The sequence below is a fragment of the Amblyraja radiata genome, chromosome 4 (genome assembly GCF_010909765.2).
Source record: "Amblyraja radiata isolate CabotCenter1 chromosome 4, sAmbRad1.1.pri, whole genome shotgun sequence".
Classification (NCBI taxonomy): Eukaryota; Metazoa; Chordata; class Chondrichthyes; order Rajiformes; family Rajidae; genus Amblyraja; species Amblyraja radiata.
Window position 1 is genome coordinate 51,938,969 of NC_045959.1, and position 26,704 is coordinate 51,965,672.

Below are 26,704 nucleotides of genomic sequence, written 5' to 3' on the forward strand. Positions count from 1 at the left end.
TAAAATGCAATGAAACAACAGAAAATGCAAATCCGTCCGAGGAACTGCGGGGATCGGGTATTTAAAAAATGAGAATTAAAAAAGGCTTTTGTTTTTTTTTACATTACCATCGCTCATCATTTCTGGGTCTGTAGTAAATTGGAAGAGGAGCAGGCGCTGAGGAGCTTTGCAGCACCAGTGAACAGATTTCAGTTGCAGCCGCGCCGTGCTGGAAGGTAGCTTGGGAGTTTGGCTTCAGAGGCAAGAACGGAGTCAGAGCTCCTTCCAGTTCACAAGCTGGGATATTGCTGGAGCGCGATCGCATTCAAGTGCGCACTCGAAGAATGGAAAATGCAAACAGAGGCACAAAATGGTGTTCCTTGCTCCTGTGGATTATATACCTCTTGCTCCTGACAGAAGCGAAGAAAGCGGTGAAGTGCCCCGCGGGATGCACTTGTTCTAAGGACAATGCTTTGTGTGAAAATAGAAAATCCATTCCTCACAGTTTCCCGCCTGGCGTAGTTTCCTTGTAAGTACTGTCTCGGTGGTGTGAAATGTGATTGTTATTTAACAGTAATGGAAACGCCTTGAGATGCTCGTTATATAAATGGTGCATTGACACTGTCGGGCAGGAAAGGGATAAATAGATACAACCATCTCTACCAAAGATGTTAGTTACATCTTTGTCAAGCACCGGCTAAAAATAGACTATTGCGATTACAGATATGCAACTGACAGATAATTAGATACAGCAGCCAAAAAGAAATGCGTCCATTTGTCAACATTGCCCGTCGATTGAATCACTGATCATTCTTGTGTCTTAACGGATTTAATTTATTTACAGATCATTTGTGAAGTCTGGTTTCAGCGAAATCCCAGAAGGCAGCTTCTTACTCCTGCCGTCTCTGCAGCTTCTGTAAGATTATTTCAGTGTTTATTCGCGTGGGCAACAGTGTCTTTTTTTGGTAACACAATTTCACTTCATATTTCGTTGCTGATTAGCGACTGATGTTTTCGACCGTGATTATTGCAGCAGTCATTGTTTATATTTAGATTTGCAATCAACAAGTCAGGTTTAAATGACAACACAATTGCAACAAATAGCAACGAGATTAAAAAAAAATAATAATCCATGGTTCTACCAAAACTCCAACGCAGCGGGCGTAATTTGCTTTGTTATTGCCAAATGATGATTTAATTATTCAGGATTTAAAATATAGATCATTTTTTATTATTTACACTGGGTATTGTAACAACAGACGGTTGGACGTGGAAATGCGTTTTTGCAATAATTTTAGGAAAAATAATTAAGGATTTATAAAAGCCGCATCCAAACTCGAGAAGGGAATCGTATATTCTTGGCACCTCAACCCTATAAGGACTGCAGTGGGATCGACTGCAGTGAAATGTGTAATGGGGGCAAGATTACATTTTGTTCAAAATTACGGCCACAATACTTTACATTCCTTGCAGGGGAAGATGAGCAAAAACAAAAACATTGTGAACATTGGAATTACTTTACATGCGCTGTCTCGGGACCAAGACATATCAGGTAGCGGTTTTTAATAGACTTGTGCGTCGCAGTGTTTTGCGACATTACTTAGAAATTATCCCGCAAAAACGTTCTCAGGAAAGCTTTAAGCATTACTTGAAACCTCAGAGCGCATGTCTTGCCCAAAGATCTATGATCTTTGGTCTTGCCAGTAGTCAGAATGGTTCTCAAGGTAACTACAGATAGCACCGTTTAATTGATGTGGAAATGGTATAGAGTTATATTTATGTAGAATCAGCGTGTACCAGAGATGTCATGTAGACAACATACAAACGGAAAGTTCTGCCCAACTCGTCCATACCAACTAAGATGCCCCATTTAAGCTAGTCCAATTTGCCCGCCCCTCTATCCTATCCATATACCTGTATTTTAAATGTTGTTATGGTATCTGTCTCAACTATCTCCCAGGGCAGCTCGTTCCATATACCCATCACTCCCTATAAGCGAGTTCGGTATTCCGATTGCGCATGCCCAGGTCAAAGGTCACTCGTGATAAACATTCTCAGCAGCTGAGCTGCTGTGTGTATACAGACCTGTGTTTCATCCGTAGTCAGGATTGAACCCGGGTCTCCGGTGCTGCAAGCGCTGTTGAATTGCGACTGGACCGTCCCCGTCCCCTCACGAATGTTCCATCCCTGTCCGGGGGAGGCCGGAGATGTCCGAGGTGATCCTGGACTGACGGGAAAGCGGCCCGGAGGTGCAGCGGCCCAGGCTTACAGCCAGCGCGGAGAAGAAGCGCTAACTCCAATGCTCCGGGCCGGTGTCCCGTCAGTCCAGGGTCACCCCGGACATCTTCGGCCGCCCCCGGACAGGGATGGGACATTCGGGAGGGGACGGGGACGGTCTAGTAGCAATTCAACAGCGCTTGCATCGCCGGAGACCCGGGTTTGATGCTGACTACGGATGAAACGCAGGTCTGTATACATGCAGCAGCACAGTTGCCGAGAATGTTTATCCTGAGAGGAATAAGTAAATCCCACGATTCCTTGCATTTTTCGGAATACCAAACTCGCTTATTAAATCTTGCCCCTCTCACCTTAAACATGTCCTCTTGCTTTTGATTCCCTTACCCTGGGTAAAAGGGTGTGCATTCACCCTATCTATTTCACTCATGATCATATACGCCCCTATAAGATCAACTCTCAGCCTCTGGCGCTCCAAGGAATAAAGTCCTAGCCTGCCTAAACTCTCCCTACAGCTCAGGCCCTCAAGTTCTGGCAACTGTCCTAGTATTTTACAGCCAGCACACAAAATACTTTTGAAATGTGATCACTTTTGGAAAGAAAAAAGGATATAGACCTGCTAATTTTCACGTAGTGGAGTAATAGAGTAATACAGCGTGGAAACAGGCACCTCGGCCCAACATGCCCACATCGACCAACAGGCCTCATCTACACTAGTACCACCTGCCTGAGTTTGGCCCATTTCCCTCTAAACCTTTCCTATCCATGTGCCTGTCTTTTAAATGCTGTTATAGTACCTGCCTCAACTACCTCCTCTGGCAGCTTGTTCCATACACCCATCACCCTTTGTGTAAAAAAAGCTGCCCCTCAGGTTCCTATTAAATCTTTCCCCGTCCCTTTACACCTATGTCCTCTAAATCTTAATTCCGCTGCTCTGGGTAAAAGATTCTGTGCATTAACATATTCCTCTCATGATCAAATACACCTCTATAAGATCACCCCTCATCCTCCTGCACTCCAAGGAATAAATTCCTAGCCTGCTCAACCTCTCCCTAATAGCTCAGGCCTCGAGTCCTGGCAACATCTTCGTAAATTTTCTCTGCATGCTTTCCAGCTTAACACCATCTTTCCTATAACAGGCTGACTGAAACTGAACCTCCTCTCTTCGGAGTCTGAAGAAGGTTCCCGACCCGATACATTGCCTATCCTTGTGGATGGCATGATTGCAAATATATATAGTCTTTTCACTGACGGGATAGCAGGCAAAAAAAAAGCTTCTCACTGTAGGGCACCGTATGGGGCGCACAGTGGCGCAGCGGTAGACTTGCTGCCTTACAATGCCAGAGACCCTGTTTAGATTTAGAGTTTGTACGCTCTCCTTGTGACCGCGTGGGTTTTCCCCGAGTGCTCCTGGTTCCTCCCACATTCCAAAGACATACAGGTTTGTAGGTTACACAAAATTGCTGGAGGAACTCAGCGGGTGCAGCAGCATCTATGGAGCGAAGGAAATAGGCGACGTTTCGGGCCGAAACCCTTCTTCAGTCTGAAGAAGGGTTTCGGCCCGAAACGTCGCCTATTTCCTTCGCTCCATAGATGCTGCTGCACCCGCTGAGTTCCTCCAGCAATTTTGTGTACCTTCGATATTCCAGCATCTGCAGTTCCCTTTTGAACAGGTTTGTAGGTTAATTGGCTACGGTAAAATTGAAAATTGTCACTAGTGTGTGTAGGATAGTGCGAGTGTATGGGGTGATCGCTGGTTGGCGCAGACTCGGTGGGCTGAAGGGCCTGTTTCCACGCCGTATCTCTAAATGCTAAAGTGCATCTCAGTACACATGACAATAATAAACTAAACTTCTCCAGAGATGCTGCTTGACCCGCTGAGTTACTCCGGCACTTTGTGTATTTTTCTTCTAAACCAGTATCTGCAATTCCTTGTTTCAACGCTCTCCATATATATTATTAAATCCAGGATACACTATCTGGCAGGGCATGATCAGAAGCGTTAAGTTCTCATACACTGTGCCCCACTTAGAGCCCCTCTTAGAGCCCCTGATGCTCCCCAGTTGCTGGCTGAAGGAACAACTTCCACAGAAAGTAGAGCACAGAGAACCAGCAGCATGAATGGGTAAACAACTGCATTGAAAATTATGGACAGCCTGCCTCATTACAGACAGGAGGCTTGTGAGCCGTCTCTTCATTTAAATTGCGACCTGTTCACATTTTCAGCAGAGCAAGTACATAAATATTTCAATATTTGGAAAAAAATGTGCTAAGGACATCAGCTTGCATCATTCAAATGTGAGACGGATGAGAGGAGACCTCATTGAAACTTACCGGATAATAAAACACCTACATAGAGTGGATATGGAGAGGATGTTTCTAATAATGGAGAGTCTAGGACCAGAGGGAACAGCCCCAGAATAAAAGAACTTACCTTTAGGAAGGAATTTCTTTAGTCAGAGGGTGGTGAATCTGTGGAATTCATTGCCATGGACTGCGATGGAGGCCAAGACATTGGGTATTTTCAAGGTGGAGATTGATAGGCTCTTGATTAAGTAAGGGTGGCAAAGGTTATGAGGAGTAGACAGAAGAATGGGGTTATGAGGGAAAAATAGATCGAATGGCAGAGCAGACTCGATGGGACGAATGGCCTAATTCTGCTCCTATGTCTTATGACAAACACACTGTGAAGGTGCAGATGAGGTAATTGTTACCCAACACTCTCCAGTGACGGATACTCTTTCACCAAATTAAAGTCCTTAGGTATTTGTCCTGTGCATATTTATTTTTTGTTCCCTCTTATTTCTGTAATAACGTTTACATTTCAGTTGTGAGATTAGGCCAGGGATGTTGAGGCAGTTCTCCTTGGAGTTAAGGTTTGGAGGAGATTTAACAGAGATTCACAAGGATCTTACTGGTACTTGCTGACGTGTTATAGAGAGAGTTTAGAGTTTAAAGAGACGGTGTGGAAGCAGGCCCTTCGGGCCACCGAGTCCATGATGACCAGCAATTCCTGCACACTAGCAATATCCTACACACAAGGGACAATTTACAATCTTAATGAAGCCAATGACCCTACAAACCTGTACGTCTTTGGAGTGTGGGAGGAATCGAGCACCCAGAGAAAACCCATGCGGCCATGGGGAGAATGTACAAACTCCACACAGACAGCACCTTTAGTCGGGATCAAACCCGAGTCTCTGCCGCTGTAAGGCAGCAACTCTACCACTGTGTACTGAGAGTAATTTCATGGGCTAAAGGCATTTGCAGGGAATAGAACTTATAGGATTGTTCCACTAAGAAGTAGCAGTATGTCAGTGGGCAGAATGGTCTCTTTCTCTGTCTTAATAAATCTATGATTCTGCAGTAAAGTGTGCTGGAAAGGTAATTCAGTGAGCCTTTCTCATATCTATTGGAATTGCTTTCACCCTTGCTAAAGGAAATGTCTTGAATTTCCTCCAATATGTGGAAGGGTCCTGACTTGAAACATTATCTATCCATGTCCTTCAGAGATGCAGCCTGACCCGCAGAGTTACTCCATCACTTTGTGTTTTATTCAAGATTCCAGCACCTGCAGTTTCCTGTGTCTCTTTTGAATTCCTTATGTGTCTTTCACAATACCAGGATTTCCAAATTGTTTTACAGCTAGGAGACCAGGGATATGTCTGCTGTTCTCCCTCAGGTGGAAAGGGTTCAGTTTCATACCTCTGGAAAGAACCTCCTACATTACAGATCCCTTTAGAGATACAGCTCGGAAACAGGCTCTTCCGCCCACTGAATCTGCGTCGACCAGCGACCACCTCGTACACTAGGACTATCCTACAAACACTAGGAATAATTTACAATTTACAGAAGCCAATTGACCTACAAACTTTTAGGCTGTGGGAGGAAACCAGAACACCCAGGGAAAACCCACATGGTCACATGGGGAACGGAGAAACTCTGTACAGACAGCGCCCGTAAGCAGGATCAAACCCTGGTCTCTGGTGCTGTAAGATAACGTCACCGTGCCACCCAAAGTTACAATTACAATGGAGTGACATCCTAGATGTTTGTATTGAATGACGGCTGTAGACTAAGTCTACGCTTGAACCTTCTAAACTGATCTTTTGCATTTGTACAGTTGTTTACAGAAATAATATTCCCCTAATATAGGAATCTTGGAGCCATTACTGAAAGCTGCCAAAATTTGTAGAATTGGCAAATCAGACAGAAAAATATCATCCCTGCTGGAGGTTTGAGCTAGAAATAGAAAGTTCTGGGAACTCAGCAGCAACTGATACTGTGGTTGCAAACTATGTGAAGATCTGTGCTTGACTGGAATTTAAATTAGATTTAAACCATGCTTTAAACAGCTTGTGGGATGAACTTCAATAAACTGCAGCTGACTTAAGTCATAGGCTCATCGTCTACTTCACCGTTCAATCATGGCTGATCTATCTTTCCTTATCAACCCCATTCTCTTGTTTTCTCACCATAACCTCGACACCCTTACTAATCAATAATCTGTCAATCTCCACCTTAATAAATACCCATGGTGCACATAGTTACAGGGAAAATAACACTAATAATTGCAGTAACTTGCAAAAGTCAATATTTGTTTTGGGACAGAGGGGTTCAAACAATATCAATGTTTTTTAATCTGCTGATAATGACGTAGACATAGTCATGGAGTTATCTAGCATGGAAACTGATCCTTCAGCACAACTTCTCCAGACGAACTGAGATACCCCATCTACACTAGTCCCATAGAGGGAGAACAAAGAGGGAAGAGACAGAGACTTTAAGATTTTGCCTTCCACCACAGTGAGGAGGTGTTTGGTGAACTCACTGTGGTGGATGTTAAATTTGTGTTGATTGTGTGGTTTTGTCATTTTTTAATTATATGTATGACTGCAGGGGAAACAAAATTTCGGTCTGAATGACAATAAACGAATCTAATCTAATCTAATCTAAATTTGTCCACGTTTGGTCCATATCCCTCTAAACCTTTCCTATTCATATACCTGTCCAAATGTATTTTAAATGTTGTTATTCTTCTCTGCACTCTTTTCAGCTTAATGGCATCCTTCCTGCAACAGGGTCACCTAATCTAAACACAATACTCCAAATACAGCCTCTTGTACAACTGTAGACAAAAGTGCTGGAGAAACTCAGCGGATGCGGCAGCATCTATGGAGCGAAGGAAATAGACAACGTTTCGGGCCAAAACCCTTCCTCAGACTGATGCAGGGTGGGTGGGGGGGGGGGAGGGGGAAGAAGAAAGGAAGAGGAGGAGCTAGAGGGCTGAGGGAGAGCTGAGAAGGGGAGGATACAGCAAGGGCTACCGGAAATTGGAGAAGTCAATGTTCAGGCCACTGGGGTGCAGACTGCCAAAGTGGAATATGAGGTGCTGCTCCTCCAGTTTCCGGTGGTGCTCACTCTGGCAATGGAGGAGGCCCAGGACAGAAAGGTCGGATTCGGAATAGGAGGGGGAGTTGAAGTGCTGAGCCACAGGGAGGTCAGGTTGGTAGTGCGGACCGAGCGGAGGTGTTCGGCGAAACGATCGCCAAGCCTACGCTTGGTCTCACCAATGTAGATCAGCTGACATCTAGAGCAGCGGATGCAATAGATGAGGTTGGAGGAGGTGCAGGTGAACCTCTGTTGCACCTGGAACAACTGCTTGGGTCCTTGAATGGAGTTGAGGGGGAGGTAAAGCGACACGTGTAGCATCTCTTGTGGTTGCAAGGGAAAGTGCCCGGGGAAGGGGTGGTGCGGGTGGGAAGGGAAGAATTGACCAGGGACAACTTGTACAACTGTAACTTTAGAAAGGAGATGAGGAAGAATTTCGTCAGAGGGTGGTGAATCTGTAGAATTCATTGCCACAGAAGGCTGTGGAAGCCAAATCAATGGATATTTTTTAAGACGGAGATTGACAGATTCTTGATTAGTAAGGGTGTCAGGGGTTATGGGGAGAAAGCAGGAGAATGTAGTTGAGAGGGAAAAACACTGTAGATCAGCCATGATTGAATGTAGATCAGCCATTCGGTCCATCAAGTAGACTTGATGGACCGAATGGCATAATTCTGCTCCTATAACTTATGAACATAAACATAACGTCCAAACTTCTCTACTCAATACCCTGACTGATGAAAGGCAATATACCTTCTTGACCACCCTATTCACCTGAGATGACCCTTTCAAGGAGCTGTATACCTCTGCTCCTAGACACATGGTTACCGATGAGAACCAGCTCCAGTCTCTCAGCTGTCATTCTCCAGTAGGGGCTGGGGATGAGAAGGGGCTGCAATCAGCACGAGGGTCGCGAAAGTGGGGGTGTCTTACTCCCTCACATACCCATTGACCCTCAACCTCAGGGTGGCTGACTCCTTGAAATCTCCGCGGAGATTTACTATGCTCACCATTTCCCTGTTCTCTTATTGCCAATTAACATAGGGCCAGGCAAGTTGATCCCTGTGTGTATGTGATGAGAGGGAAAAAATATATGTGATCGTGTGTACGAGGGAGAACTTGTCTGTCTATGTAAAGGTGAGCGAGACTGCGCTTCTGTGGATCGGCATTTAAAAAAAAAGTGTATCTGATTGTGTGCGTGTCAAAAGGAGTGCACATGTGTGTGATAGAGAGAGAGAGGGAGAGTGTGTGTCAAAAGGGGAGAGTCTCAGAGTCTTTGTGTGAGAGAGTGAGAGGGTGAGTGTGAAAGAGGGAGAGGGAGTTTGTGTGTGAGAGAGAGAGAGAGGGAGAGAGACTGTGAAAGAGGGAGAGAATGTCTGTGTGGGTGTGTGTGACAGAGAGAGGGAGAGAGACTGGGAGAGGGAGTCTATGGGTGTGTGTAAAAGATATGGAGAGTGTCTGTGTGTGCATGTGAGAGAGAAGGAGAGAGTGTGGAGAGAACGTCTCTGTGGGTGTTTGTGTGTGTGAAAGAGAGGGAGAGGGACTGTGAAAGGGAGTTCTGTGTGGGTGTGAGTGTGTGTGAGGGAGAGAGTCCATGTGTGAGTGAGAGAAGGTTTGTGTGAGAGAGAGGAAAGAATATGTATGTGTCTGGGGAAGAGAGTCAGAGAGTCAGAATGTGGGGGAGAGAGGGAGAATTTGTGTATGAATGAGTCTGAGTCTGTGTGTGAGAGAGTCTATGTGAGAGAGAGATTGTGTGTGTGCATGCATGTGTGTGAGAGAGACAGGCAGTCATCGTAATGAGAGATTGCTGTCAGATCTACATGATTGCTGGCATGAAGCAGGGTCTGTGCACTGATTCACTCCCTAATGCTCTGTGTGTGAGGAGATGGGCAGGAAATGGGGAGTCTTCCCCTCAGTAAAACGCAGCTGGCTTTGACTTTAAAATAAAATATTTACGAATTTCTAAAAGTTTTTTTTAAATTTCCTGGTCTTCTGGCAGTTCCAAGTGGACTTTATTCGCATGTTGTTAAGTTGGCAAGGATGCAGAGTAGATTTATGAGGATGTTGCCAGGACTCAAAGATCTGAGCAAAAGGGAGAGGTTGTGCTGGCTAGGATTTTGGAGGTTGTGGGGTGATCTTATAGCGGTGTATAACCTTGTGTGATAGAAAATCCTGTTTTTAAGAAAAACAGGACTGGAGCTAGATAGTTTCAGACTCAATAACAAAGTTATTTTCCTCGCAGGATTAAAAAAAAAAGATATTTTCTTTTGTAATATTTAATTTTGTTACTGCAAACTCAAAATATTAAAGGGTGCATGTTACAATAGAGTATCTTGGACAAGCGTCAATAGAAGCGATTGCATGTCAATTTCAATTCCCACCCGCAGATAAAATTGACAGCAATTCTTAAAAGGCAATGGTGCCTGTTTACTGCGGGAAGGTTACATATACTGTTTAAATCCAAGACAGCTATTTTTCCTGCTTGTCAATTTCCAAAGGATCTTGTAAGTGGTTCTCTACTTCTCAATCAAAATCACATTCTAACCAATTTAGCCTATAATGATCCCTGATTCATTGATTGCCTTATAGCCAAGTCGTGTTATGGAAACACCTGTTATAGCAGAACTACATCACTCCTGATTTTGAATGCTTGGCTAACTTGGCACTCATCAGGAATTAAACCTAGGACTGTTTATGAGAGGCATAGATAGAGTAGACAGTCAGAACCTTTTCCCCAGAATGGAAATATCAAATATAAGAGGGCATAGCTTTAAAGTGAGGGGCAAAGTTTAAAGGAGATGCATGGAGCAATTGTTTTACACAGAGGGTGGTGAGTGCCTGGAATGCTTTGCCTGGGTTGGTGGTGGAGGCAGATACAATGGTATTTAAGAGATCTCTGGATAGGCACATGGATATACAGGGAATGATGGGATATGGATAATGTGCATGTAGATAAAGAGAAAATCTTGACATCATGTCCGGCGCAGACATTGTGGGCCGAAGGCCTGTTCTTGTGCAGTACTGTTCTGTGTTCTATGTTCGATGATCATGGCTGATCTACGCTGGCCTCAACTCTTCTGTGCCAGATGCCTATAACCTTAATTTCCTGACTTTCAAATCTAGTCCTATTTAAAGTATATATATATATGTGTATGTGTATATATATATATACATATCTACATATCTACTTTAAATATGACTAGATTGCAATCTTTGAGTTTGAGTTTAGTTTATTGTCATGTCATATAGGTACAGTGAAAAGCTTTTGTTGCGTGCTAACCAGTCAGCGGAAAGACAATACATTATTTCAATCAACCCATTCACAGTGCACAGATATATGATTAAGGGAAATAACATGAATAACATTGAGTGCAAGATAAAGTCCGATTAAAAATAATTTGAGGGTCTCCAATGAGGTAGATCGTAGCTCAGGACTGTTCTCTAGTTGTTGGTAGGATGATTCAGTTGCCAATTGCTTTAGATTCTGTTGACTAAAGGCAGAGTGGAAATGTTTGATTTAGCATAATGTCTTTGGAGGGCCCGTGTTGGCTTTATTTGGGATTCAATACTGCTTGTGACTTGAATTTGCCAGTAGGCAATGTCACTAGGTTAACTGTTCTTTCTTCTGGTAGTATGGGAGAGGAGAAACTAAATATCCATTAACTCAATATTATTTTTTCACCAAATGGGCAGCTCCATTAGAGAAGTCATCTTGACTCAGAAAATGGTGATGGTTCAGTAAACATGGTCAACTAAGTGATGTGGAAAATAGGACCTGATGATGCAACCATAATATCACAAGGGGACAGTGAATGGGGCATCATGATGGCGCAGTGGTAGAGTTGCTGCCTTATAGAGCTAGAGACCCGGGTTTGATCCTGACTACGGGTGTTGTCTGTAGGGAGTTTGTACGTTCTCCCCGTAACCACGTGTGTTTCCCCGGGTACTCCGGTTTCCTCCTACACTCCAAATTGTCATATGTACTGAAATGGAGAAATGAAATTCTTACTTGCAGCAGCAGCAAACAGTTTTGTAAACACTCTATTCAATACATAAAGTTCAATAAATAAAAAAAACAATATAATGCAAAAACAAAACAAAGCCCAGTGTCCCGAGTGCAACCCAGGCAGTTTGGAGTTTTGTTGGAGTTTGTAGTGTTTAATAGCCTGATGGTTGTTAGGAAGAAGCTATTCCTGAACCTGTGCATTACAATTTTCAAAATTCTATACCTTCTTCCTGATGGCAGAGGTGAAATGATAGCATTGTCAGGGTGGTTTGGGTTCTTGATGATGCCGTCTGCCTTTTTGAGACAGTGCCTCTTATAGATCCCTTTGATGGTGGGGAGGTCAGTACCTGTGATGGAGCGGCCAGTGTTCACCACTTTTTGTAATCTTCTTTGTACTTGGGCGTTCGAGTTGCTGAACCAGGCCACAGCAATAATGATGCAATATATCTTCCAAAAAGAAAAATGACTATTGCTTTGATTCTTATTTTTCTAACAGCTTGTTCACTTCCAACTCCTTTGATACCGTTGGCGATGATGCCTTCCTTGCTCTCTCTCAGCTTGAGTATCTGTAAGTAGAGAACAATTCTGGACGCAGTTCACACAGTGTAGTAAATGAGTGCCACTGAGAATGATACTAAAATGCTGATCTTTCTCCCAGGTTTGTGGAAAACAATAAAATCCAGTCCATCTCCAGGTATGCTTTTCGAGGACTTAAATCCCTTATACACCTGTAAGTACATCCTTTTTCATTCAGTGGAAATTATGCATTAAATGTTGTACTGTAAATAGTTGAGAAGTTTAGTTTAATTTAGAGATTTAGCGTGGAAACAGGCCCTTCTGGCCACTGTGTCCAAGCCGACCATCGATCACTCGGTCACGCTAGTTCTATACGATCCCACTTTCTCATCCACTCCCTACGAACCCGCACGTCTTTGGGATGTGGGAGGAAACCGGAGCACCCGGGGGAAACCCGCACGGTCACAGGGAGAATGTGCAAACTCCACACAGACAGTACCCAAGGTCAGAATTGAACCTGGGTCTCCAGCGATGTGAGGCAGCAGCACTACCAGCTGCTCCACTAATATTACAGATTAATAGCTACCAATAATGTATTCTGTTAAGATGAAATCAAATATTTTCTATCAAATGTAGGTGAATACAGTGTTTACCCGCGTTACTGCAGTTTGGAGAATGCTAAAATAGCCCTTATGGAATTTACAAAATCCCTACCAAAAAATGAGATATGGAATAAAAATTTACTCTTATAAAACGTATGTGAGAAAAAAATAATGAGAATAATACAAAGTGTAAAAGAAAGGATAAAGATAGAGTGGAGGTGGATGTTTCCACTAGTGGGAGAGTTAGGACCAGAGGGCCAGAGGGCACAGTCTCAGAACCGAGGACATACCTTTGGGATGGAGATGTGGAGGTATTTCTTTAGCCAAAGGGTAGTGAATCTGTAGAATTCATTGCCACTGACAGCGGTGGAGGACAAGTCATTGGGTATTTTTAAGGCGGAGATTGATAGGTTCTTGATTAGTAAAGGGCCTGTCCCACGAGCATGCGACATGCATGCGGCAAGCGCGACCAAACCGGAAGCATGGGCCGCGCGGAGGTCGAGTGATCACCGTATAGGGCCGGTCCCACCAGCATGCGCCTGCATGCGGCGAACGCGACCAAACCAGAAGCGGGGGCCGCGCGCAGGTCGAGTGAATGACGTGAAGTTCGAGCGAAGTCCGCGGGAAGTTCGCGCGTGACGCACGGCGTCAAGACGTGCTTACGGCATCGAGATGCTGCGTATGCCCGTCGAGGCGGTGCGTACGGCGTCGAGGCGGCTGCGGGCCGGCAGGCCGTGGCCGCGCGGAATTTTTGAACACGGTCAGTTTTTCGGAGCCCCGCGCGATGTCGGGACAGCTCCGCACAACTCCATACGGCTCCGGCGATCGAAGTGGGACCGGCCCCGCGAGGCCGTACGGCTCAAGCGATGACGTTAGGTCGCGCTTGCCGCATGGAATCGCATGCTCGTGGGACAGACCCTTAAGGGTGTCAGAGGGTATGGAGAGAAGGCAGGAGAATGGGATTGAGAGGAAAAGATAGATCAGCCATAATTGAATGGTGGAGTAGACTTGATGGGCTGAATGGCTTAATTCTGCTCCTGTCTAATGGTCTTATGGGCTAAACAACAAAGTTTGTCAACTTTTGTCAAGGGTTCTTGTTATAGAATATCATAATTCAAACAGTATTGTAGGTATAGAGACCCTGCATGACACATGAACTACTGAAGTTGAATTTTAGAAGTCAAAGTACAACGTAGAAATAACCTATTATGTTACATGCTTTCTCAGCACAGTTAGAAATAATTACATGAACTGCATAAACACAGTCCATATGGCCAGAAAGATTTATTCCATGTTTTGTTCATCACCTGATGTTCCTTCATGTCACCCTATCAGACCTTAGAAGGATGAGGGGGACCTCATTGAAACTTACCGAATAGTGAAAAGCCTTGATGGAGTGAATGTGGAGAGGATGTTTCCACTAGTGGGAGAGTCTAGGACCTGAGACCATAGGCTCAGAATAAAAGGACATACCTTTGGAAAGGAGATGAGGAGGAATTGCTTTAGTCAGAGGGTGGTGAATCTCTGGATTTCATTGCCACAGACGGCTGTGGAGACCACCCTGTACACTAGCACACACTAGGGACAATTTACAATGAACAGAAGCCAATTAACCTACAAACCTGTACGTCTTGGAATGTGGAAGGAAACCGGAGCACCCGTAAAAGCCCCACGCGGTTACAGGGAGAACGTGCAAACTCTGTACAGACAGCATCTGTTAGTCAAGATTGAACCTGGGCCTCTGGTAAGGCAGCAACTCTACCGCTGCACCACCCCAATTCTCTGATGATTTAGAATAAAAGATTGAAAAAGATGGAAGCCCTGATAGTTTTAATAGATTTTTATAAGATTATCTGTGGTATGGATGAGGTGATTGCTCACAGTCTTTTTTACAGGGTAAATGATTCAAAATGTATAGTCCATATGCTTACGGTGAGTGGGGAGAGATTTTAAAGAAAGTTCAGTAGTGACTTTTTCATGAAGAGAATAGTCTAAATCTGGAATGAGTTGACAGGGGAAGCAGTAGACGTGGATACAATAACAATTTTTGAAAGACATTTTGTACAGATTTATAAAAAGTAAGGGTTTAAAGGCCTAAATGCAGGCAGATGGGACCTGCCCAATATGCCAATTTGTCGGCATGGACAAGGTGTGCCGAAGTGTCTGTTCCTGTGCTGTACAGCTCTATGACTCTATGAGTGCAATGCATGTCAGTCACGGTGGCGCAGCGGTAGAGTTGCTGCCTTACAACAAAATGCAGCACCAGACCCGGGTGCTGTCTGTATGGAGTTTGTACTTTCTCCCCGTGATCTGAGTGGGTTTTCTCTGAGATCTTCGGTTTCCTCCCACACTCCAAAGACGTACAGGTTTGTAGGTTAATTGGCTTGATTAATTGTCGATAAAAATGTAAAATTGTCCAAGTTGGCGATATGCAGAGTACTGCCCTGCCGACTACAAAATTCAGAAGGTTAATGGCTAGATGTGAATGATTCTTTATCCACTTGCTGTTATTTTTAAATAAAGAATAAATGTCAACTTCTAATATTGGACTTCAAAAAAATTATTAGTTCAGTGAATTAAAGATTTCAGGCCATCTCACTAAAATACAGCAATCAGTTTTTATCTAATTGACATTGTGGGTATATTCAAGCCTGCCAACAGAGTAGAAGTGTTTTTCTGTTCATTATTTTCAAAGATCTCATTACTATAATCTGTTATTTAAGAAACATCATGAAAGGGGATTTGGATGCGTAGAGGAGGGAGAGGGGCACAGAAGGACGGTTTTGGTAAGAAGATGTAGGTGCAGTGGAGGCTTGTTGGCAATAAATACAATGATTCAATGATACATTATTGTCACATATACCTAGGTACAGAGAAATGCTTATACAACATGGTGAAATCATACAGCAGACCTCACCTAGGCAGCACACAAGAGTCGCCACGTGTCTAGCATGTACAAAGTTTACCAACATTTCTATGTTCTGCCTGTTGCCACACATGGCAGCAGGCGACCCACTTGGTCAGATCCCCCTTCGTTCTCAGTGCCCCCCCCTGCTGGGTCCCCCCTTTGTTCTCGCTGGCATAGAAACATCAGACCAAGTGGCTATCATCATTAATAATGTGGTCCAGGCCAGCAGTCCAACATTTGTTTCTCTTTAGAAGTCAGTGTTCGAGTAGCTCAGGCAGACTTGGCTACATTACAACTCTCTGTCATTTCCTGTGGTTTTGGGCAGAACTTTATGTTCTTGTCCTGATTGATAGTTCCAGTTATAGGAGTTCATGATCCTTGGAGGATACTGGAGAGAAAGGATAAGATGAATTGTATTCGCTCCCTCATGGGTAATTTTTGGAACATAATCTGCGATGTAAAGCGCCTTGAGTATTCTAGAAAGGCGCTATATAAATCCCATCCATTATTATTATTATTATTATTATTATAATCTGTTGGTATAAAATGACCAGGATTTTGCACAATAGGATATTCTGACCTTAATGTAAGGACACTTCCTTTTATTGAAGAATTGTAATTGAAGTGCAAGATATTTCCATTAGCACTTCATTTTATTTCCTCAAAGTTTAACATTATGGCCAGTGGAATTAATTAACTGGACCTTTTTTGTCACAGCGGCATGAAATGAGAGTTGGGAGGAAATGAATGAATAGCTTTAAACTTGCTCACGGGTTGAGTTGCTGCCCTCCAAGGGTTGCAATAAACCCATCAGTAATTGAGGATTAATATCCCATTCACAAAGAAACTAGGTGAAAAATCGTAGGTTCACTAAAATTTAAATATTTTTATTGATTAAATATAAAATGACTGAGACTGTTTGACTGCTAGGGCAGTTACAACATCTTGGAATGTACCCAACCATCTCTGCTTTTGAGTTTAATACACATTTAATTAAAACTCTGACATACGACCTCATCGCGAAACACTGCTTATCCATGTTCTCCCGAGATGCTGCCTGACCCACTACATTACTTCAGTGTTTTGTGTTCTACGCAAGACTGCAGGCCCTTGTGTCTCCATCATAACTTACTGCTTCACAGACCTCATATTTAATCAGAGAAATTGGAGTATTTTTGTCAATTTCTGCTACCTAGCATTTTTACTGCTAATCAATGATACCTTATTATATTTTATTATTGGGTAATGTGCTTCCTCTTAATAGATGGATAAGGTGATGCATACTTTTAAGTATTGATATTACTTTTTTTCTTCTTGAAGTTGTGCTAGTGTTTGTGTAGTTTTCATCGTAATCGAAGTTGAAAATAAACAGTAAAAGATGCATAGAAACAAGGAACTGCAGATGCTGGTTTGCAAAAAAAGATAAAGTGCTGGAGTAACTCAGTAGGTCAGGCAGCATCTCTGGAGAACATGAATAGGTGATGTTTCGAGTCGGGATGCTTCTTTGGATGAAATTGGTTGTACCTGAAGAACCAGTTCATTTTCGATTTAGGTCATATTTTCGGAAGTTAAAGTATTAAGTTTGTGAGCAGATGGTCAGGTTTAGAATCTGAGCGGAGTCTGGTGTTCTGTGAGGCCGCCTGATCTTTAACAGGATGAAGGGGACTGATAAAATAAATTATGCAGTAACCACAATCAGGAGTTAAGGTTATTTTACAGTGTTAATTTTGGATAAAGTCAAATAAATTGTGGCAGACTGTCTCAGAGGCAATAAATTGCCATGATCTCATACAGTTTCCGCAACACTTATGCCCTCTTACTGACACCGTACACAATAGCTGGTATTACGATACGTAAAGGATATGCTCAACAATTATGTAGTAACCCAATCGAGAGCTTAAAATGGCATTGTAAGCTACAAAGGTTATGTGAGCGTTGTCTATAGTTATCCATGGACGGAGATTGAATTCTCTCACTGAAGCTTCTGCTATTTACGATTGGCCATTCTTGGTGTAGGCCAAGGCCCAAGTGCAAGGCTCTGCCAAGGTTGAGAAGACTTGGACAGGAAACAGGGTGAATCAAAAAATTCTAATTGGATGGTGCCAGCATTTTAATTGAACTGTCAGAGAAACAGAAGACGTGGAAGTACGGAGTTATAAAATACTGACATGCAGCATGTCCATGAAGATCAAGTTGTCATTCAGGGCCGGTCCTATTTGCCTGCATTGGCCCATATCCCTCTAAACCCTTCCTATCCATATATTTATTCAATGTCTTTTGAAAATCATCCACTTCTATAACTCTCTCCGACAACTCGTTCCAGATATGGACTACCTTCGTGAAAAATTGCCCCTGAGGTCCCTCTTAAACCTCTCCCCTCTCACCTTAAGCCTATGCCTTCTAGTTAGAATTCTCTAACCTGGTAAAAAGAATGTGAGCATTCACTCTATCTATGCCCCTCATGAGTTGATACGCTTCAATAAGGTCACCCCTCAGCCTCCTATACCACAAAGATAAAAATCCCATCTTATCCAGTCTCTTCCAACAGCTCAAGTCTGCATGACCCGGTAACATTCTGGTGAAAAAGGAGAGACAATAGATGATGGGAAAGAAATGGGATTACTCTGAAGGCTGGATATGCCATGAGATATTAGGAGAAATAATTTCAAACCAATGGTCAAAGTAGCAGGAAGGAACTGCAGATGCAGGTTTAAACCGAAGATAGACACAAAATGCTGGAGTATCTCCAGGCAGCATCTCTGGAGAGAAGGAATGGGTGATGTTTCGGGTTGAGAAGAAAGGTCTGAAGAAGGATCTCGACCCAAAACATCACCCATTCCTTCTCTCCAGAGATGCTGCCTGTCCCACTGAGTTACTCCAGCATTTTGTGTCTATCAATGATCAAAGTAGTTTAGACTTTAGAGATACAGCACAGGAACAGGCACGTTGGTCCACTGAGTCCACGCCGACCAGCGATCACGCCGTACACTAACACTATCCTAGTTGTTGGTGCTCTATTGCTGTACTACTTCAATGCAGCTTAGGGTGAACTAGATTCTCTCTGCAAACTATATATGAGGTTGCTAGGATAGTGGAAGGCCATTCTAAGACAGTGCATCAGTATTGTTGATCTTTAACGGAAATGTATCCCGTATGTCACAAAACTAGCCTCCATGCAAGTCAATGTACAATTTATCAGACAATGCACCGTGTTATAGTTACATCTAATATTGAAAACAATTAGCATTAACGGAACTTTACCATTTTATTTTGACAGGAGCTTGGCAAATAACAACCTTCAAACACTTCCAAGCGATGTATTCAAAGGGCTGGATGCTCTGACCAATGTGTAAGAATGATCTGTGATTATGATTTTATCAGCAATAATGCAACATTTTAGACACTTAAAGCAGCTAATCTAAAACAGGAAGTGCTTGAAAGAAGCTGCAAGTCCAGCAGCTTCTCCCTCGAAACTGAAAGGAGTTTTCTCAGTGGAGCTTCCCAGTACTGCGATAGATCATCATGCTGGAACTTTTCCTCTATTTTTGTCTCCATAGATGCTGCCTAACTTGTCAAACTTTCTATATTTTATTTCGGATTTCCAGCATCTGACGCATTTTACTTTTATTTGATGTACTTTATTTTAGTTTAGTTTAGAGATACAGCACGGAAACAGACCCTTCGGCCCACCGAGTGTGCTGATCAGGGATATCCTGTACACAAGCACTATCCTACACACACTCGGGACAATTTACAATCTTTTACCGAAGCCAATTACATACAAACCTGTACTTCTTTGGAGTGTGGGAGGAAACCGGAGCATCCACATGAAACACTCACATGGTCACGGGGAGAACATACAAACTCCATACAGACAGCACCTGTAGTCAGGATCGAACCTAGGTCTCTGGCGTTGCAATGCAGCAACTCTACCACTGTGTCATTGTGCTGCCCTTTTCTAGTAGAATGGAGAAGGCCGGGATTGAAAGTACACTGGGGGTGACACCAAACAGATAGCCCACTCTACACATTGTCAGGTTTCCTTTTCTGCTGTTTTAAGTCTCATCTGGCCTTAAGATTAAGTCAAAGTGCAATTTTCTCCAACTAAAGCCTCGCCCATCTTTCGCCCTAAAATCTTTAGACTTTAGAGATACAGAGCGGAAACAGGCCCTCGAGACACCAAGTCAGCACTAATCAGCGATCACCCCATACACCAACCAACACACACTAGGGACAATTTAACAACGGCTTACCATTGTCATTTAACCTACACACCTGAACATCTTTGGAGTGTGGGAGGAAACCGGAGCACCCAGAGAAAACCTACTTGGTCACAGGGAGAATGTACAAAGTCCATACAGACTGCACCCGTAGTCAGGATCGAACCCAGGTCTCTGCCTCTGTAAGGCAGCAACTCTACCACTACGCCACTATTCCGTCCAATGTTCTCTAATCCGTCAACACTCTGAGATATTTATGCTCTTCCCGATCTCTTACACAACTCACATTATAATTGAGACACAAGAAACTGCAAATGCTGGAATCTTGAGCAAAACTAAGTGGTGTAGGAATTTAGTAGGTCAGGCAGCATCAGTGGAGGGAAAGGACAGGCGACATTTCGGGTCGGGTCATTTTTCACACTGGATCACTCTGAACAAGGGTTCTGACCCAAATGTTGCTTATCTACTCCCTCTATAGATGCTGCCTGACCTGCTAAGTTCCTCCAGCACTGTGTTCTGCTTATACTTTAATTGCTCCACCAATTGTTTCAGCCGCCTTGACCCCAAACTGAAATTGTCAATTGGCAGCCTTGGTTTAGTGTGGCATAATTTCCCTGCAGACAAAGAACTGGGCACCTAAAGGGCCTGTCCCACTGTACGAGGTAATTCAAGAGTTCTCCCGAGTTCTCCCCGATTCAAGCTCGTGTAATGTACGTAGCGGGTACGTAGGAGCTCGTGGATGTCACGTAACGGCTCGTACGAGTAACGGTAGGTACTTGGGAAATCTGGTAAACTCGTGACGTTTTTTCAACAGTGTGAAAAATGTCCACGAGTAAAAAAATACTTGTGACGAAAAAAATGGTTACTTTTTACTCGTACGAGCCCCTACGTACATTACATGAGCTCGAATCAGGGGAGAAGTCGGGAGAACTCTTGAATTACCTCGTACAGTGGGACAGGCCCTTAACATTCCCTACCCCTTGACTAAGCCCATTGCATTTGTCCGATCAATCGCTGCTTTGGTGAGATTCTGGTTCGCTCAGTCACTATCCAAGATTCCACTTGCATGCTAAGACTTTAGTCATTTAAAATTGTGAAAAGTTAAGTTAACATATTGAAGTTGCAAAAATACTCCATCTCTGAGCTTTCAAGTGTGCTATTTGCAAAATGGATTATGTACCTATTTAGAATTAAAGGGACAGTGATTATAATTATTATTAACCATGAATCACTAAAGACAATTTCTTATTAGGAATTATTTTTAATTGCAGAGATCTTAGAGGGAATTCTTTTCACTGTGGCTGCAAACTGAAGTGGCTGGTGGAATGGTTAAGCAGTACAAATGCAACGGTTGATCAGATCTACTGTGCCAGTCCGGTGGAGTATCAGGGTCGTAAAATTAATAACCTTTCCCTGAAGGAGTTTGACTGCATAACTACAGGTGATTGCAACAAACCACTTAGTCAGGTTGAAGTAGTGAAATCTAATTGATGAGTTAACCAACCCCGATCGTTACCTTTTCTCTTTTCATCTCTTAGAGTTTGCTGTGGATCAAACCCTGCAGTTCCAGTCTCTTTCCATCGAAGCCTTCACTTTCCTGAATGATGCCAATGTCGTCATCGCTCAGCCTGTTGTGGGAAGGTGCAGTTTCTTTGAATGGGATCACGTGGAGATGGTTTTCAGAAACTATGACAACATTATCGGTATGAGCAGTCAGTTCTATGAAAATAGTGATTGGTGTTGTTACCTGTTACAGGTTGTTACCTGTTTCGCTTCTGGCAGATTGTTCATAAGTTATAGGAGCAGAATTTGGTTATTCGGCCCATCAAGTCTACTTCACCATTCAATCATGGCTGATCTATCGTTCCCTCTCAACCCCTTTCTCCTGCTTTCTCCCAAGATTGTCCAAGATTGAGCTGTTCCTAGTCTTCAATTTTCATTGCTCTTACATAAACTGCTGTGTAACCTTTCGTTGTTATATTCTCTTTCAATAGACGTCCACCTTTATCTTCTCACTTAAGTTTCTCCCAAACATTTCCATCTTTGCCCAGCCTTTGGTCTCACTACCTCTTTATGCGATTCAGTATTGAATTTTGTCTGATCATGCTCCTTGGATAGATTAAAGGTACTATCTAACTGGAAACTTATAAAATCATAGAAATTTGCGACACGTTAAAATATTCAGCATGATTATTGTTTGCTGAAGAAGACCTGTTCTGGCCTATCACGCTTACAATATCTTATTCCATAATTTAGTTTTAGTTTAGTTTTCAGATAAAGCATGGAAAGAGGCCCTTCTGCCCGCTGACCATCGACCAACCATTCACACTAGTTCTATGTAATTCCACTTTCACATCCATTCCCTACACAATATACGGAGTCCAATGAACCTACAAACCTTCACGTCTTCGGGATCTAGGAGGAAACCAGAGCACCTGGAGGAACCCCACATGGTCACAGGGAGACTGTGCAAACTCCACACCGACAGCACTCGAGGTCAGGATCGAACTCGGGTCTCTGGCGCTGTGAGGCAGCAGGTCTACCGAGATCATATCTTAACCAGGTTCTTATGAAATGTACCTTTACAATCCTTCTCGGCAGTCATTTACAGCCAGTGCGGCTGTAAATGACTGCCCAGAAGGATTGTAAAGGTACATTTCATAAGAATTTGGTTAAGATATGATCTCGGTAGACCTGCTGCCTCACAGCGCCAGAAGTTTGCTCCCTAGCAGTGCAGGTTGGGTGGTGTTAAAGGCACTGGAGAAGTAAAAAAACATGACTCGCATTGCTTCCCGGCTTATCCAGGTGGGATAGGTGGATAGATGAATAGGTGAATGGATAGGTGAATAAGATTGTAAAGTTACATCATATTCTCTGTGCAATAAATCTCTTCTAAATTCTTTTACCTTAAATTCTATGCCACTTCATTATATAAGAACCAACAAGACAGGAAAATGAGTAGGTCATTCATCTTTCAACAAGCTCATAGGTATTCTCAAGATGCAAGATATTGCAGATGCTGGATGGTATCCTGAACGAAAAACAAACTGCTGGAGGAACTCAACAGGTCAGACAGCATCTGAGGAGTGAAATGGACTGACAACATTTGTCTAAGATTGAACAGAGGGGAGATAGCTGATAGAAAGAGGTGAGGGCAAGGGATGGGGAGTGATGGGTGAATTCAGGTAAGGAAGGGTTGATTGGCAGTTGAGTCAGGTGAGGGAGAAAAGGGTGGAGATAGTGACCAAGGCTGGAGTTGATAAGTGGAGAGGACCAAGGACTGCAGATGACGGAATCTGATAAGAAAGGAAGGTTAGGAATGAAATGGAAAAACACAGTGGGTGGATGGGAACGGGAGAGAGATGGGAGTGGAGTATCTGCGGGTGGTGGGATATCGATGGATAAGGAGATTAAAGGAACTGGGTGAGGGGAGTGGAAGAAATGATGCACATGAGAGGACCTGGGTGAATCAGAAGGAGATGGAAAGAGAGAAGGGGGTGTTCACCCAAAATTGGAGAATTCAATGTTCATACTCTTGGGCTATAGGCAGAGTATGAGATGCTGTTCTTCCAGTTTGCGTATGGACTCATTTTGCCAATGGAGGAAGCTGAGGACCGAAAGGCCGGTATGGGAAAGAGTAAGGGAACCGAGGTGGTTAATAACTGGGAGCATCAGCTTGCCTTGATGGAGAGAGTGTCAGGGGTTATGGGGAGAAGGGCAGGAAAATGGTGTTGAGAGGGAGAGTTAGATCAGCCATGATCGAATGGCGGAGTGGACTTGATAAGTCAAATGGCCTAAATCTGCTCCTATCTCTTTCAACTTACTGTATGAGTGCAAGTGTTTGGTAAAGCAATAACCTGATCTCCTCTTGGTCTCACTCATGTGGACTCGACCACTTCTTTCTCCCCATACCCCCTGATTCCCTCATGTTTTAAATATCTCTCCTGAATATATTCAACAACTCCATCTCCACCGATTGCTGGGGTAGAAGTTTCAAAAGATTCACGAGTTGAAAGGGTGCAGAGAAGATTTACGAGGAAGTTGCCAAGGCTCGAGGGCCTGAGCTATAGGGGGAAGTTGGTCAGGCTGGGACTCTATTCCCTGGAGCACAGGAGGTTGAGAGGTGATCTTATAGAGGTGTGTAAAATCATGAGAGGGATAGATCAGGTGAACACACAGATTCTCTTGCCCAAAGTGGGGGAATCGAGAACGGGTACATGGATAGGGCAGGTTCAGAGGGATATAGGTCAAATGCAGGTTGGTGGGACTAGTGTAAAAGGGACATGTTGGATGATGTGGGCAAGTTGGACGGAAGGGCCTGTTTGCACGCTGTAAGGCTCAATGACTATAGGTTGAGGAACAACTCCTCCTCATCCTCGTCCTTACTCTCAAGCTACTTGTTGATTATGTCTTCCTGTTCATGCAGTTTAAGACATCTCACACTTTCATGTGCCTTCATTAAAACTTCCCTCTGCCTCCCCTGTCCCAGAGAAAACAAGTCCAGCCAAACCAATCTCGTAATAATCTCTGCATCATGGACAATAGTGTGATAGTGCCAACGTGCACTCAGAATGAACCCCATCACATTTGGAGTGGAAAAAGCCACTTTAAATTCTATGCCACCTAATTATATAAAAAACGTATGACCAGAAACGTATGCTGCAACTTGGTGCTGTTTAAATGTAGAATTTGTAACTTTAAATATCGAAGGGATCTACAGGAAACAAAGGGAATACAGCTAATATCATTAAAGACCCACACCACGCTGACCATGCTCCCTTCTCGCTGTTACCATGGGGAAGAAGGTACAGGAGCCTGAGAATCATTACCTCCATCCTCTTCCCATCAACCAACACACGTTCTTGAACCACACTGTACTACCCGAACCATAACCCTGCCCACAACCTTATCTCAATCCTATTGAACCACAACGGACTTTGCACTACTATAGTTGTTCAACTTACTTTGGTTTTAGCACTGCTAGTTACATGGACAAGTTCACTTAGAATAACTGAATCATTTATTGTAGTTGTTGCTGCGTCTAATGTGCTGCAAAGGTGCAGCGGGTAAGAATCTCATTGTTCCAGTTCATATCTGGTGCACAGGACAATTAAAGACTATATAATAACAAGGTATTACAAATGCTAGTTTATACCAAAGCTAGACACAAAACGCTGGAGTAAATCAGCAGGTCAGGCAGCAACCCCGGAGAACATGGATAGGTGATGTTTGGAGTCGCAAATTCAATCTGAAGAAGGGTTCCGACCTGAAACATCACCTATGCATGTTTTCCAGGAATACTGCCTGACCCGCTGAGTTACTCCAGTGTTTTGCGTCTGTCTTTGACAATCAAACATTCTTGACTCTTAAAATGTAACAGCTTAAGGTATGATGGTAGTGCTAGATTACGTCTTCTCTGCGGATTGATGACTAATGTTCCTTCTCCTGGTGTAGGCAGTTCCACCGTGTTCTGCAAGCCACTGATCATTGAAGACCAGCTGTTCATTGTTATGGCCCAATTATTTGGTGGCTCCCACATCTACAAAAGGGACAGCTTTGCCAACAAGTTCATCAAGATGCAAGATGTGGACAACATTAAAATCAGGAAACCGAATGACATTGAGACATTTGAAATAGAAGGGGAATGGTACTTTGTTATTGCAGACACCTCAAAGGCTGGGTCAACCACTGTGTATAAGTGGAACGGGAATGGATTCTACTCTCATCAGAGTCTACACTCGTGGTTCAGAGACACAGATGTGGAGTACCTGGAAATAGCAAATAAGCCACACTTAATCTTGTCGAGTAGCTCCCAGCGTCCCGTCATCTTCCAGTGGAGCAAAGGCCAGAAGCAGTTTGTGTGGCGCACCGATATTCCTGAAATGGAGGATGTGTACGCAGTAAAACACTTTGTGACCAAGGATGATCTCTACATTTGCCTTACCAGGTTCATAGGAGACTCCAAGGTGATGAAATGGGAGACCTCAAGGTTTGTGGAAAAGCAGACCTTTCCCTCCCGCGGTGCCATGGTCTTCCAGCCTCTTCGAATAAACGGCTGGCAGTATGCCATTCTTGGGAGCGATTACTCCTTCACCCAAGTCTATCGCTGGGAAACCAAGAAAAACAAATTTGTCAAATTCCAGGAACTAAACATCCAGGCCCCACGTTCGTTCACGTTTGTATTTGCAGACAATCGCGAGTTCATGTTCAGCTCAAGTTTCAAAGGAAATACGCAAATATATAAACATGTCATTGTTGACTTAAGCACAATATGAGAAAACACTCAAATGTATTAAAAGATTATTAAAATGACATCGTAAAATTAGCTTTGGGTAATAATATGTACATGGACGTGACGATGCATGATTTATCATTGTTCTGCGATGAATGACATCAGGTTCTGATCTCCTGGGAAAACTATTTCTATTCCCCGTGTTCACTCTCCCCATTTTGATCACTTTAGACATACTGGTTTCTCAACTCTATGATATGGTAAGCAATGAACTCCTGTATTTTGGTGACACAAGCTGTAAATATCAATCATATCTGTTCTTACAACAAATATTGAGATGTACATTTTCATTTATTTATTCTACTGAATGAACAATCTTCCAAATAAAACCTTTACATTTTTGTGCTGTTTTTAATGAAACTTATTTAACTCGAATAAATCCGAATAGAAAATTCTCTTTATCCGAACAATTTAGTGGAGGATTTTGACTGTTCTTGTTTGTATTCAAATAAATATACTTATTTCCTGAGAAATATGTTTATCATTTCATTTATCCGTAAAGAACACACTTATTATTTCTCTGCAGAACCATTTCCTTTGTTGTTTAATTGCAAA

At 43.2% G+C, this 26,704-nt stretch overlaps 1 protein-coding gene across 2 annotated transcripts; it reads left to right on the top strand.

Moving 5' to 3' along the window:
* Window positions 1–26,615, top strand: LOC116972097 (leucine-rich glioma-inactivated protein 1-like). Of its 2 annotated transcripts, XM_033019438.1 has the most exons (8): window positions 6–508; window positions 824–895; window positions 12,108–12,179; window positions 12,270–12,341; window positions 18,915–18,986; window positions 21,129–21,298; window positions 21,396–21,560; window positions 25,312–26,615. In XM_033019438.1, exons 1-8 carry the CDS (start codon window positions 324–326, stop codon window positions 26,130–26,132), a joined length of 1,629 nt encoding a protein of 542 aa, XP_032875329.1. In that variant the 5' UTR covers window positions 6–323; the 3' UTR covers window positions 26,133–26,615. The 2 variants fall into 2 exon arrangements, with proteins under 2 accessions (XP_032875330.1, XP_032875329.1); XM_033019439.1 differs by lacking the exon at window positions 12,108–12,179 and having other exon boundaries at window positions 1–508.
* Window positions 26,616–26,704: the final 89 nt, after the last annotated feature.